Source organism: Setaria italica, chromosome VII (assembly GCF_000263155.2).
Source record: "Setaria italica strain Yugu1 chromosome VII, Setaria_italica_v2.0, whole genome shotgun sequence".
NCBI classification, from domain to species: domain Eukaryota; kingdom Viridiplantae; phylum Streptophyta; class Magnoliopsida; order Poales; family Poaceae; genus Setaria; species Setaria italica.
The window spans coordinates 27,005,872-27,019,167 of NC_028456.1; the positions used below are offsets into that span (position 1 = coordinate 27,005,872).

General features: G+C 47.6%; 1 protein-coding gene across 1 annotated transcript; it reads right to left on the bottom strand.

Annotated features, from left to right (window-relative positions):
* Positions 1-4,067: 4,067 nt before the first annotated feature.
* LOC101786122 (cytochrome P450 86A4) lies at positions 4,068-6,425 on the bottom strand. Its single transcript, XM_004976428.4, has one exon. It carries the CDS (start codon positions 6,057-6,059, stop codon positions 4,431-4,433), a length of 1,629 nt encoding a protein of 542 aa, XP_004976485.1. The 5' UTR covers positions 6,060-6,425; the 3' UTR covers positions 4,068-4,430.
* Between the last annotated feature and the right edge of the window lie 6,871 nt (positions 6,426-13,296).

Below are 13,296 nucleotides of genomic sequence, written 5' to 3' on the forward strand. Positions count from 1 at the left end.
CCTTTTCAGCATGGTGCGGTGTGCCCTCCTTTTGACTTATGCTGACGTGGTGTCGTGTTTAGGAGATCGACGATTGCGTGGGCGTGACCGGAGGGCGACAACGGCATGATGCCATGGTGGAGGAGACGTGGTGGCTACACGGCTTGCAGCGGCCCGCGGCGGCCAGCACTGCATGGCAGTGGCTGGTTCAGCGTGGGACATCGTCGGGGACGACGACGCTTGCAGTGAAGATGACTTATCAGCATAATCTTTCGGGTTTGGGCGGTGCAGAGTGGTGCGGAGTGTTATTTGTGGTGTCGTGCAGCATGGGTTGAGGTCCCAATCCAACCCACTGCCTATTGTTAGTTGTTGTTGTGAGAGTTGTTGTTGTGACTTGTGAGAGTAGTTGATGCGGTAGTTTTTGTATTACCCAGTTTAGGTTTACTTCTACTTTTTAATATAATCGGCAACTCTCCTTCGGGTTCGTTTAAAAAAAATACGTCCACCGTGATCATTCCTATTTGGAGCAAGCTTGACTTGCTAGAAATTTAGGTTGTAGTCACAAGCTCGACGTGGTAGGCTAACCAAAATGTTTTCTTTCTCGGCGAAAGAAGATACACAAAGTGGTTTAGCACCGCAAATTTGCACCAATAAATTTCTCACAAAACGAGCAAATAAGTTGAGAGGTCGGCATAAAAGACTTCGTCCCAATTTCTTGCTTAGCATGGTACCCAGGGCGGGAACTTTGTTTCATCGTGATGGCCTAGAAAGTCGTATAACTCCCTCAATCAGAAAGGTATGAAGTAATAATCCTCAGAGACAATGATGAAATTTGGTAATTCTACTATAGCTTCACCATCAAAATGAAAAAATATCTCTTTAAAATATACACACATCATGCTTGGTAGAAGAGAGACCCAGTAGGGGCAGACTCCTATGTTCTGAGTTCTGACACGGTTGGTTGTGGTTCCTACTTTCTGTAATAAAACCTTTGACTCTGAAAATTAAATCGGCAAATGTCTCTTTAACTTTGTAAGGATGACCTTTCTTTCAACTTTGTAAGCATGACTTTTGTTGCGCAGGTACTCGTGGACGATTGCATCGTCCGCAGCCTGCGAATCCCACATAGGCTAGCTATTCAGAGCCACCAAGAAGAATCTGTGCCCGAGATCCTTTTGGGGATCTGCAGCTCACAAATTGCAGATGACGCACAAGTAGATCAAAGCGAGTGATGCTCCAAGCTTCCATGCACATATAGACCACTGAAGCTCTTTTTTTTTCCAAGAAACATCGTACTATATAATACAATTTTTGCCCATGTAGAGCTATGCATGAACAGTATGGTCAAAATTAATTACATCCTCTTAGGTTGGCATTCTAAACTGTTTTTTATGGTGCCGTGTTTTATACCATTTAAACTATGCTCATGGAGGTATTTCTTTTATGCCCGTAGCAAAGCACGGTACAAATATTGAAAAAAATGATGATAAACGGTACCCTGATAAAAATGCTGTACAAAAATGATGAAAAAAATAAGGAAGCTGAACGGCAGTCATGCATGCGCCCAGCGTGCATGAAAAAATAAAGGAAAAATGCCTAGTCTGCATGCGCCCAGCGTGCAAGCGTTCTTGAACGCCCCAGTCATGCGCGCTCCTGAACGGCAGCAGTGATGAGGAGGGGCAAAAGGGTCTTTTCAACATGTACTTAACGTCGTTAGCTAACGGAATAGACTGTGGTGTCATATTAGGGATGAAAGTTGAAGTGAGTGTCAAATAAGGAACGAAGAAAATTTCAGGGCTAAGAAAGGAACGAGTCATTTTCCTGGTGTCAAATAGAAAATTTTCTCAACATTTTAATAGCCATGAAGTACTCCTCTATGTGATAATCTGCTCCACACTCCACAGCCAAATCCAGACAAGTTGACATCACTGGAAATCAAAGGACATCACAGGAAATGAGCTACCAGGACATCACAATCAACTCATGACAGGAAATGAGCTACCAGAGGACATGATAGGAAATGAGCTACCAGAACATCACAGGTAATGACCTTATCATAATCATAATCAACTCATGATAAATAAGGGCATCAAAGGAGATCAGCTACAAATTGACATCACAGGCATTCAGCTACAAATTCAAATCACAGGAAAGCAGAGGAGCTTGGATCTTACCGACCGGGAACGGGCTTCAGAGCCATCGTCTTCTCCGTCCTCGATTGCGTCTAGTTGCTCTAGAGGAACATAGGTGTGGCACGCAACTGAGGATCCATGGCCTCACGGTGTACCATCGATCCCCCACGGCTTCCCCCTCTGCCTCCGCGGGTAGACACGGATCCCTCACGATCTCCTCCTCAGTCTCCAACGGATCCTGCTCTGGTGCTCATGGACCTCGAGCGGCGACCCATCCGCCTGGAGGTACTTCCTGGTAGGAGTCAAGGTTGGAGAAGCCATCGGCCTGAGAGTTGAGGTCGAGGTGCTTCATGCGCATCCGGGGAGCGGAGAGGGTGGGGGGCGCCGGCGGGGAGAAGGGGCTGAAGTCGTCTTCGTCGCTAGCGTCCAGGGAAGCAGGGAAGCTGCGAGTAGCCATGGATGAAGAACCTGCCTGAGAGAAAAAGTCCCGGTACTGGTTCTCGTCGCCGTCCATGGTGGATGCGGTGGTGGGGAGGACCGGGTGCGGCGGTGTGGGAAGGAGCGGGGGCTCCGGCATGGGTATGAGAGGGTGCAGTGGCGACGGTGTGGGGAGCGAGTGGCGGGAGTGGGGAGGGGAGCGAGCGGCGGGAGTGGGGATGGGAGCGAGCGGTGACGCTTCTGGAGGAAAAGAGTGCCGGCGGCGGGGAGGGGTAGGGTTTGGTCGGATGGGATGGGGGAGTAATGAGGGGCAGGGGTGTCTCTAAGGCCTTTTAGTTCACTTTAGTCCACCTCTCTTGGACTAGAGGATTAAAGGATTTAGTCCACTTTTTGACACTTTAGGGGCTAGAATGGGTGGACTAAACTTTAGCCCACGGTAACCAAACAAGCTCTTAGTGTAGTACTCTGTACTAGCACCCGGCAATTTTTAGCCCTGTTTGGTTACTCTTGCTAAAGTTTCTGCTAAACTTTAGCAAAAACTGTTTGGATACTCTTGCTAAAAGGCATTTAATGAGCTGTAAAAAGATCTATCTACCCTTATTAATGGTACGCAGGAGGGGGAAGACAAGCAATAAATGAGGGGTATAGGTTGTCCAGCCCACCTTTTAGCAAGTTTTAGCAACAAAAACTTGCTAAAGTGCTAAACTTTAGCAACTCAACTTTAACAAGTTTTAGCAAGAGTGGTTGGCAGTTTAGCAGCTAAAAGTTGCTAAACTTTAGCAATTAGGAGTATTAAACGTAGTTTAATTACAAAACTAATTGCACAACCCCTAGGCTAAATCGTGAGACGAATCTATTAAGCCTAATTAGTCCATGATTTGACAATGTGGTGCTACAGTAACCATTCGCTAATGATGGATTAATTAGGCTTAATAGATTCGTCTCGTCATTTTGCCTAGGGGTTCTGCTATTAGTTTTGTAATTAGCTCATGTTTAATCCTCCTAATTAGCATCCGAACATCCGACATGACAGGACTAAAGTTTAGCCCTTGGTATCCAAACACCCCTAAAGTTTAGCAGCTAAAGGGTGTTTGTCATGTAGTACTCCGTACTAGCACCCGGCAATTTTTGTCTTATGATACCGACGATTATCAATGGCACAAAACGGTGGATGCTTATTAATAGCGTCATCATCAGAGTACCAGTACACATGCTCCTACAACGGTCGGCATCATCACCTCCGCCAGCACGCAGACGCAGGCAGTTCCTCATCAGAGAAAACGGTGCAACCAACAGCATTAAAACGCCGACGCAAATTCAGAAGATCAAATGGGAATGAATCAGCAGCCTGTTCGCGATCGCACCGCAAACGATCCTCTGCTGGAAAGCAACGGCCGCACCACTCATGGAGCAGTCGAGGTCCGCTGCCGAGAGAACACGGCACGCCCACTTCAGTCGCTATGAACAAGGCAAACGCTGGAGTGAAGCGTGCTCGTCGCATTCATGGAGAAACTGATCGATTGATTGATGCCATGCTCCTGTTTGTTTTACAAAGCAACAACAGTTTTGGCGGCCCATTAACACAAGCCGCCCAAACGAATTTTGGCGCCACCGCCGCGTCAGGTTACATCAGAGATTATTGCTCTCCGGCTCTTTTTGTTTCTTCTTCAAATCCAAATCAAAACGATATGGACTTTTTACACATGCATTTTTTTGTTCGAAATGGAGTAATGTAACTCACCAACCCCTTTAATTACTTACTGTCTATCTACATAACTTTTCATTTGCGCTTTTTCCAACTGTTCCTTCCTTCCATCCCAGTCTGACACGATCCTCTCGGAGCATGCATTCGCCGGCGGGGTGATGCATCGATCGATCATTCTACGCGCAGGCCGCGGTGGCCCTGGCCGCCGCGTCGTACTCCCCGGCGGCGCGGAGCTCGTCGACGACGGGGCCGAGGTCGCGCGGGCGCACCTCCATCCGGAGCCCGTGCTTCATGAACAGGGTGAGCGACATCTTCTGCTCCACGCGGTGGCCCGGCGCCACGGCGAGGCGGTGGCGGAGGAGCACGCTGCCGGCGATGTTCTTCATCTGCAGGTACGCGAGGTCCTTGCCCAGGCATATCCGCGGGCCGGCGTTGAACGCCACGAACCTGTACGAATCGTGCGGCTCGAACCTGGCGCCGTCGGCCGACAGCCACCGCTCCGGGCGGAACTCGAGGCAGTCCTCGCCCCACACCGTCTTCATGCGCCCCGCCGAGTAGATGGAGTAGGTGATCGACGAACCCGCCGGCACGAACGTGCCGTCGGGGAGGACGTCGTCGGCGACGACGTGCTTGGAGTCCTCGGGCACGGACGGGTACAGGCGGAGCGTCTCCGAGAGCGCGGCCTTGAGGTAGACGAGACGGTCGAGCTCCTCGAAGTCGAAGGGCGCGGCGAGCCACAGCGCCGGGTCGTCGGCGCCGCGGGATGCGGCCAGGACGGCGCAGAGCTCGCGCACGATCTTGCGCTCCACGGCGGGGTGCGTGGAGACGAGCCAGAAGAACCAGGAGAGCGCCACCGAGGAGGTGTCGCGGCCGGCGAGGATGAAGTTGAGCGCCACGTGCTGCAGCGACTCGTCGGAGTAGGTCCCCTTGCGCATGAAGCGCGAGAGGAGGTCGTCGTGCGGCGTGGCGGCCGGGGCGGGGGCGTCTCCGCCCTTCTTGCCGCCGGTGAGCTCGAGCTTGCGCGCCTTGATGACGGCGGACAGGTAGCGGTCGACGTGGTGGACGCTGCGCGCCAGCGTGGTCTCCATGCCGAGGCCCAGCCACTTCTTGCACCTCCACACGCATTCCGGGAAGATGAAGCGGTTGAGCGTGGCCTCCGTGGCGCGGTCGAAGGCCGAGGCGAAGTCGTTCTCCGGCAGGCCCCTCGCGAGCGTCTCGGGATCCTTCCCGAACGCGAGGCCGCAGATGTTGTCGAACGTGAGGCGGAGCAGGAGGTCCTGGAGGTCGACGCTCCTGCCGTCCGCGGTGGCGTCCCCCAGGATGGGCAGGAGCCGGCCGTGGATGGATCGCGACACCCAGCGCGACATGGCGGTGCGCAGCGTCCGCGTGGTGAACTCGAGCGCGGCCGTCTTGCGCTGCGCCACCCACGTCTCCCCGTCGGAGTTGAAGATGCCGTCGCCCAGCAGGTCCCGGAACACGCCGTGCCAGAAGGGGCCCTTGGGGTAGTTGTCGAAGCGGGCCTTGAGGACGTGCTCCAGGTTCCGGGGATCGCAGGTGACGGTGACGAGGCCGCCCCTGCGCGCCACCCCGGGCACGGCGAAGATGCAGGTCTGGTACGTGCCCCCGGCGCGGCGCAGGTTGGCGGCGATCCACTCGTGCATGTCCTCCGCGTGCCGCACGAGCCCCGGGAGGGAGCCGACCAGCGGCCACACCCGCGGCCCGCTGAGCCCGCGCGACATCCGCCAGAACCAGGCCAGGTACACGGCCACGGCCGCCGCGACCACCGCCCACGCCCCCGCCTCCATCGCCGGGCCGACGCTGATCCGATCCAGCTGGCAGCAGCAGGTAAGCTAAGCGAAGCGGCTGCTGGGGGCTGACAGGTGAAGTAAGTGAGGTCACATGGACCGCAGGGGGTAGTGCAGGAGGGTCTGCGACGTGAGGGCGGGCGAGGCTATATAGCAGTCGCAGGTCGCACCGGAACGGGCAGCGATTCAAGCCGGCGGGCGGGCAATGAATACGTGCCTGCCCGCCCCACTCACGCCACGGGCCCGAAAACGAAAATGCCACTCCAGCTAGCGTCAGAGCTGCCCATTGTCAGAACTCAGAAGCCATGGACGGTGGATGATCCCGTCCCGCGCGCCGGAGTGGCTCGGAGATGGACCCTGTGTCCCTGTAGCGTATACGTATATGAAGGGAAAGGCTAGGTCGGACGACGGGACGGTTTGCGGCTGGCTACGGGAGTCGAGGGGAGTGGAGTCGGGGGGTCGACGGGAACCTCCCATAAATTGCCGTCAGGGGGCGTTGGTTGGTCGAGCGGACCGATCCGAACCCAACGCGAGCGCGCCGCGTGCAGCCGGGCAGCTGGAGCCCCCCGGCGCGCCCCTCACCTACATGTGGGGGAGCCTCTTCAATGCCACGCAACGGGCGCCATTGAATACCAGCGCAAACCCCGTAGCGGGGGAGGCGCCATTGCCGCTGCCGATCGTCGCTCGTCGGTACGCTACCCCTACCAAATGCGTCCAGTGCAGCTTCGCAGGCCCCGTCTGTCTTTGCCCGAACCGTGCAATGTCACGAGCCCAAAAAGCCACCGGAAACGTGCGCGACCAACTCAATGCCATGCGATCATCAGCCTAGCAAATTTGGTGAAGGCGAACGCGAGGATGTCGCGGCGGGCGACCGGCGAGGTCGCTGACGGAGACGTGCCTGCCAGGTGAGGGGTGACGCCGGCGTTGGCACCGTATCGACTCGCAACGGACAAAGATGTCAAGCGGCAGGTGGAAGACGCCAGGGGGGAGTGAAAGCTGGCCAACTGTTTTTCCGGGTGGTCAGCGCGCCTCTAGAAAGGCTTTGTCAGATGGAGGTGGGTTTGACGAAGCGGGGTCGAGCGCTGCTTCTGTCGCTCTGCCGTGCCGGAGACGGGAGATTAAGCGAAACAGGGGGTTTCGCGCCATGGTTTACCACGGGTTTGGAGGGGTTGGGCCACCCAACCTTGCCCGAGCCCAATTAGCAGCGGACTAGCGGTAGAGTATATCGGTTAGCTCGAGGACGAGTAGACGGCCGGCATGCAGATGCAGGTGTGGATTGAAAAGGGCAGGGCCGTTGTTTCTTGTGTCTTTCCGAGCACCTTTTACCCTGCTTTGGCATGGATCTTTATTCTCTATCCTGTTGCTCGTACGTCCTCAGCCATTACTGTTGTCTCAAGGAGACCCCAATGGAATGGAAAACTCTGTTGGCGACTTGCACGATCCAATAAAGTCCACGGGGTACTGTTGCGGCAAGGCGATTATTTCTCTCACGTGCCCCTGTCTCGATCCGGCGAAGAGTTCACTTTACAATAACTGTAAAGTAAAAGTTTACATGGCCGGTCCTTAAACTCATCTGACCACACTTTAGTCCACGTATTCTTAAAATGCATATCTCCCTAAACCTAGGTTCGGATGTCATTTAGATCCCTATACTCTAAGAATATAGATCGAATCTGTTAAATTTGGCTTCGAGTGTCATCTAGGTCCATATATTCTCTAAAAGCATCCGTCGTCTCAATTAAGTTGATAAAAACTTCTTTTTACATAGATATAATTTAATTATTAGTCAAATAAAGTGAATTTTAACTCAACATGTGTGGAGAATATTGATGTGCTGAATCCAAAAAGATCTTTACTTGCTGGTGCATATGACAAGTTGGAAGATTGTTCAAATTTGAATAACTCTTAGTTGCACTTGCTAAACTAAAATTAGGATTTATAAGATAAATTACTAGATAAATATTTGGAGATGCTGAAGAGGGTCAGAAAATGTGCCAATAAAAGTAATGCTTGCTTGAAAGCATAAACTTTGATCTTATTATACTAGCCCATCAACCCGTGCTCCCGCATGGGCTAATATTTTTAGAAACTATTGTATATAAAAATTATTTAAAAATTAAACTCTTAGCTAATAATCAAAATTGTTTACCTACTACTCTCTTATTTTTTTCAATACTTCAACATAATAATTATATAGATATATACCTATCTTTGTCCCGTTGTGATTGCTTTTTAATCAATAATTGCTCTAAGTACTTTTTCATCCATATTTATACTTTTTCATTTTATATCACACCTCCAATCCTTCATACATTATGTTTAGCATACAAATCAATATTTTTCATCGATTCCTCACATACATGTATAAATGGTCTAAATGGTGGCACTCATCATGTATATACTTTAACTTAGTATTTTTATATTAACAATGACATAAATAGGTAATTTAAAATCATATATTAATTTGATGCAGGTGACTGGATGTAAACAGGCCTGCCATTTACAAGGGGGATTTCCAACTCGTCTGATATTCTTAATGGCGATTTATTAGTAGTAGGGAATACAAGCTCTGGGGTAAAGTGAGGGCTTGGCATAGCGATAGAGTCGGGATGCAAATTGCTCGCCCGTCGTTCCATAACCCTCTTTTTATAGTCTTTCTGGGTCTGTATTCTTTTCTCCTTCTTCTCTTCTAGCGCCATAAATAATCTCTTTGCAACATACAAATCACGCCACCTCTTATTTATTATAGCCCTCTGCCTAGGAGACATTGCCGCCCTCCGTGCCCTAACCCTTCTACGCCTACGCTCATTAGGCTAGAGGTCATTATCGTCCGTGGAACATGGTTCTAATCCAGCACCTAATAAATGAGTTGCATTGATGTTTGGTTAATGTGATTGGTGCATTAAGATGGCAAAATTGAGAATAAAAAAGTTTATATCTAAAAAAGTTTTAGAGTTGTAAATTCCTGAATCAGAGGCATATCTAAAAAAGTTTTAGAGTTGTAAATTTTGGAAGATAGAAACTACTGCACTTGTAACTTGCTATTTGAAATGTATTATCCTTAGATGTTTCCTTTTAAATGGAAAATAGTGGTACATGCAAAGCCATATTACTGTCACTTTGTAATGAAAAGAAACTTGAACAGTATACTGAAAAGCAAAGTACTACAGTAAAGTTTGAAGGTACCTTGCTAAGGTTGGAGATATCATGACTGAGGATATATTTTCTCTTCTACTATACAAATTATACCTCTAAAGGAAGTAGTCATAATTAAAAAGCACTAATTAATTAGCTAGCACGGGATTACCTGCTTCACCCATAGGGCTGCTACAAATTTCATCGCAAACACCCCCATGTCACCAAGAGTAGCATCATCATTGCGTAATGCGGCGTTTATATCTAAAAAAGTTTTAGAGTTGTAAATTCTTGAAATCAGAAGCATATCATATGACTATTAAGCACACGGTTACCTCCTTCACACAGAGGGTTGATACAACTTTGATCGCATAAATCTTTCATCTCTCCAAGAGTAGCCTCCTCATTGATTAAAACCAGCATCTCCATCATTAAAAGATCATAAAAATAAAGCACCTTCTGAAACATTCGTGTTTTTCCAAAATAACAAAAGTGTGTAAGCGCACCTGATTCACTTGTCTCCACATGAAGTCTATCTTTATTTTCTCCCAAATCTCCCCTATGGAGCCAGCCAATTTTTTCATATGCCTCCAAGTGTACACTGTCATCTACGTAAACTCCGAAGTGTCAATTTTTTGTCATGAAAAAATAAGGATGCAGAAGTGGAGTGAAACGAAGAACACAATAGTACTTTGATCATGGTTTGGAATGTGCTGAATGGCACCTTGTTCACTTTTCCTCCTCATACGCCTCTCACGGCGTGTCTTTTTATATTCACTCCTCTTCTCATCGGACATTGTTGCCTCCAAAAATCTCCTACGCTCTCTATCACGTTCCTTAGGATCTACATGATGTGGGGTTTGCGTACCTTCATCATATTGGAATAACATATTGAGTGACCATAGCACATCACAAACCAAATATCCAACTATATCCTCACCTTGGATTGTTGTGTTTGTGAGTTCTGAAAAAGGTACCCTAGACTGACTTGATCTGGATGGTTCCATCAAAGCGATAGTCCCTGCACAAGCCAAAGGACAAGCAAAACCGAAGAAGATTAGGCTTTCTCAAAAGGGGGTTTAATAATGATGCTTTCATAAATTTGATGTTTACACTAACATTGCAGATAGGCGTAAACACCAGAGGGCAAAGGTGAATAAGCAAAAGTATACATGCATGCCAGTTACTGATTTATTGAGTCAGAAGCAGGCGATCATTGTCTCCAACCTTAGCATATATGTAAATTAAAAAAATCAAAGAAGAAAAATGTATGCACAGTGTAACTTGAATGAATTAGATAAGAGATCCATTTACTGCTAATGACAGAAAGGTTCCAAACGGAATGAAAGAATTGAGCTCTACAAGCGGAAGAGATAAGTATTTATATGTCCTCTTTCCAGCCATTCATATGTCTCAGTTCATATTTTAAAAGTAAGTCACTCAGAAAAAATAGAACAGGGCACAATGTGGGACCCAACAAGCTAATGTAGTATCTAAATAAACAGTCTGAAATTGAATAAAAGAACAAGATAATTATAATTGTCTACATAACCTTTTTTTTAGCTGACCTCTCTAGGAGCCTGCACAACTGATAAATGAAACTATCCATGGTGGACTTTGGTCAGTTTGCTTATGTGAAGCCAACCAAGGAGATGGGAAACAATGTCAGTTATCAATGGTTGCAGATCACAAGTACAGTCTATCAATGGTTGTAGATCACAAGTACCCCTGTCAAACAAAAAATGGTTAGACATACAACATTGGATGGAAAAAATTACCACTCTTAATTAGACCTCTTTGAAAAAATTACATGCCCATAGTAAGCACTCAATAAGGTTTATTAGCAAGAGTTCACCAGCAGCAACAATGGTAATTAGACCTCTTTCAAAGAGCATTGTATCTAGGTCTGGTATGATCTAATTACCATTGGAATCACTAAAAAAATAAGTTTCCAGCCATCAGTCAAGCAATTTCATAATACTAATAATGGAGAATAGGAGAATATAAATGATGTACTATGTTGCCAATCAAGCAAATCCACTAATCATTATCCTCCTCTATGCGGACGAACCACCAGATGAGGTAGTAGAGAAAAAATAGATTGTCATGGAGATGTGCAAATGGGCGGAAGAGGTTACCGTTTTCGTAGGGGCGAGCTTGGCGGCGGCGTGGCCGGCACAGAAGTAGCCAGAGGCGTCCGTCCATCTACCAGCGCGCAGGAGAGATCGGGGGTGCTACTATGGCACGGAGGGGCAACCGGGCAGGGGGTGCGTGGCGGCGCAAATGGAGTCCATAGGCTCCTTCACCATGGATCCGGCATGGCGGCGCACGACGGCGCACGGCAGCGGCGCAGATGGAGTCCCCTGACGGAGGTCGGAGGAGAGGGAGGAGGAGGACGGGCTGCGGCGGCGGCGCACGGCGCGCAAGGAGAGTAGGAGGGTGGGTGGCGGCGGCGGCGCAGGGCGCGCGACGAGAGGAGGATGGCAGGCGGTGGCGGCGGAGAGGATGCGGACGGACGGCAAGGATGGCGGGCGACGGTGGTGGAGAGCATGCGGACGGACGACGCAGGACGAGCGAGCGGAGTGATTTTTTCATAGGGCGCGCGAGGGGAGGAGCGGAGGGATGGCTGGAAGGAAATTAGCGGTATTGGACGGAAGAAAACTCTCGGAGTGAGGACCACGAAAAAAAGTCTCCCTTTTGGTTTTTTAAGTAGTATGTATATGTGTGTGTATAAAATACACCTGGGTGCATCCTGTACATAGAATGCACCCAGGCCGGTGGGCGCACCAGGTTGGAGCAACCTGCGCATCCAACCAAACATCCGGTGAGTGCTTCCTAAGTTAATTTGTATTTACCACCTACCACGTAAAACCACATAGCATACAAATCCTGCCAGACTGCATGCATGCATGGATGGAATTTTTGTTGGTTCGAATCTTTGAAACAAATTTTCTTCTAAACTGTAGCCTCGATTGACAAATCATTTGTTCCATATGTCTTAAAAAAATATTCTCAACAAAACTAGATCCAATATGGATATATTTTTTATCGTTTAAGCGAGTTGCATATCTATGTACTATCAATTGCAACTTGGACTACTACAGAGTTGCAACTAGTTATAACTCTGTGTATTGTTTGCATCTGGTCACAATAATCATATCAAGTTGCAATTCTGAGTTGCAATCATACGTTATTGCAACCAAAGTACCAACCGTGTTACAACCGAGTAGTAACTGGTTGCAATTGGGTAGTAACTGGTTGCAATTGAGTAATAACTAGTTGCAATTCTATTAAGTTGGAAGCATATCTGGATGCAATTAGAGTAGCAACTGGGTTGCAACTGAGTATTAAATAATTGCAATCATAAGTAACAAGTGCTAAATAGGCTACAATCAAGTTGCAATTGGATTGAAACGTTCTTGCAACTCAAAGTACAACTTAGTTGCAATGATACACTTAAAAAAAACTCCATCAAATATAGCCTTCATAGATCTCGTTGTGTTAAGCACATTTTTTTCTAACAACCTGCTGTAAATGGATTTAAAATCGAATCTACTGTCTAGGAGATATCATATTTTTTTTCATTTCGAATCAAGAAAAGAAAAAAATTCCCTGTATGCATGCTTCCTAGTGGGTGGGTTAAACTGTGAGGTGGCGTCACGTAGTTGGTTGTCTCCATTTAGTTTTGCGTGCAAAAGCGTGGGCTATCCTTGGCGCATGAATTAGCTGGTGCTTGAAACGTAGGGTGGGAGGGTCTGTGCATTTGCTGTACAAAATGCACCTGGGTGCATTTTAGCCTCGTCATATATATATATATCTATATATATATACATATATATATATATATCTATGTGTGTGTATATACATTTACATATATGTATGTATATACCATATACATACATACATACACTATATATATATATATATATATATATATATATATATATATATATATATATATATATCTATATAGAGAGCGAGAGATAGATATAGATTTATATAAATAGATATAGATATCTAGAGACAGATATAGCTATACTTATATATATATATATATATATATATATATATATATACATATATATATATACATATATATATA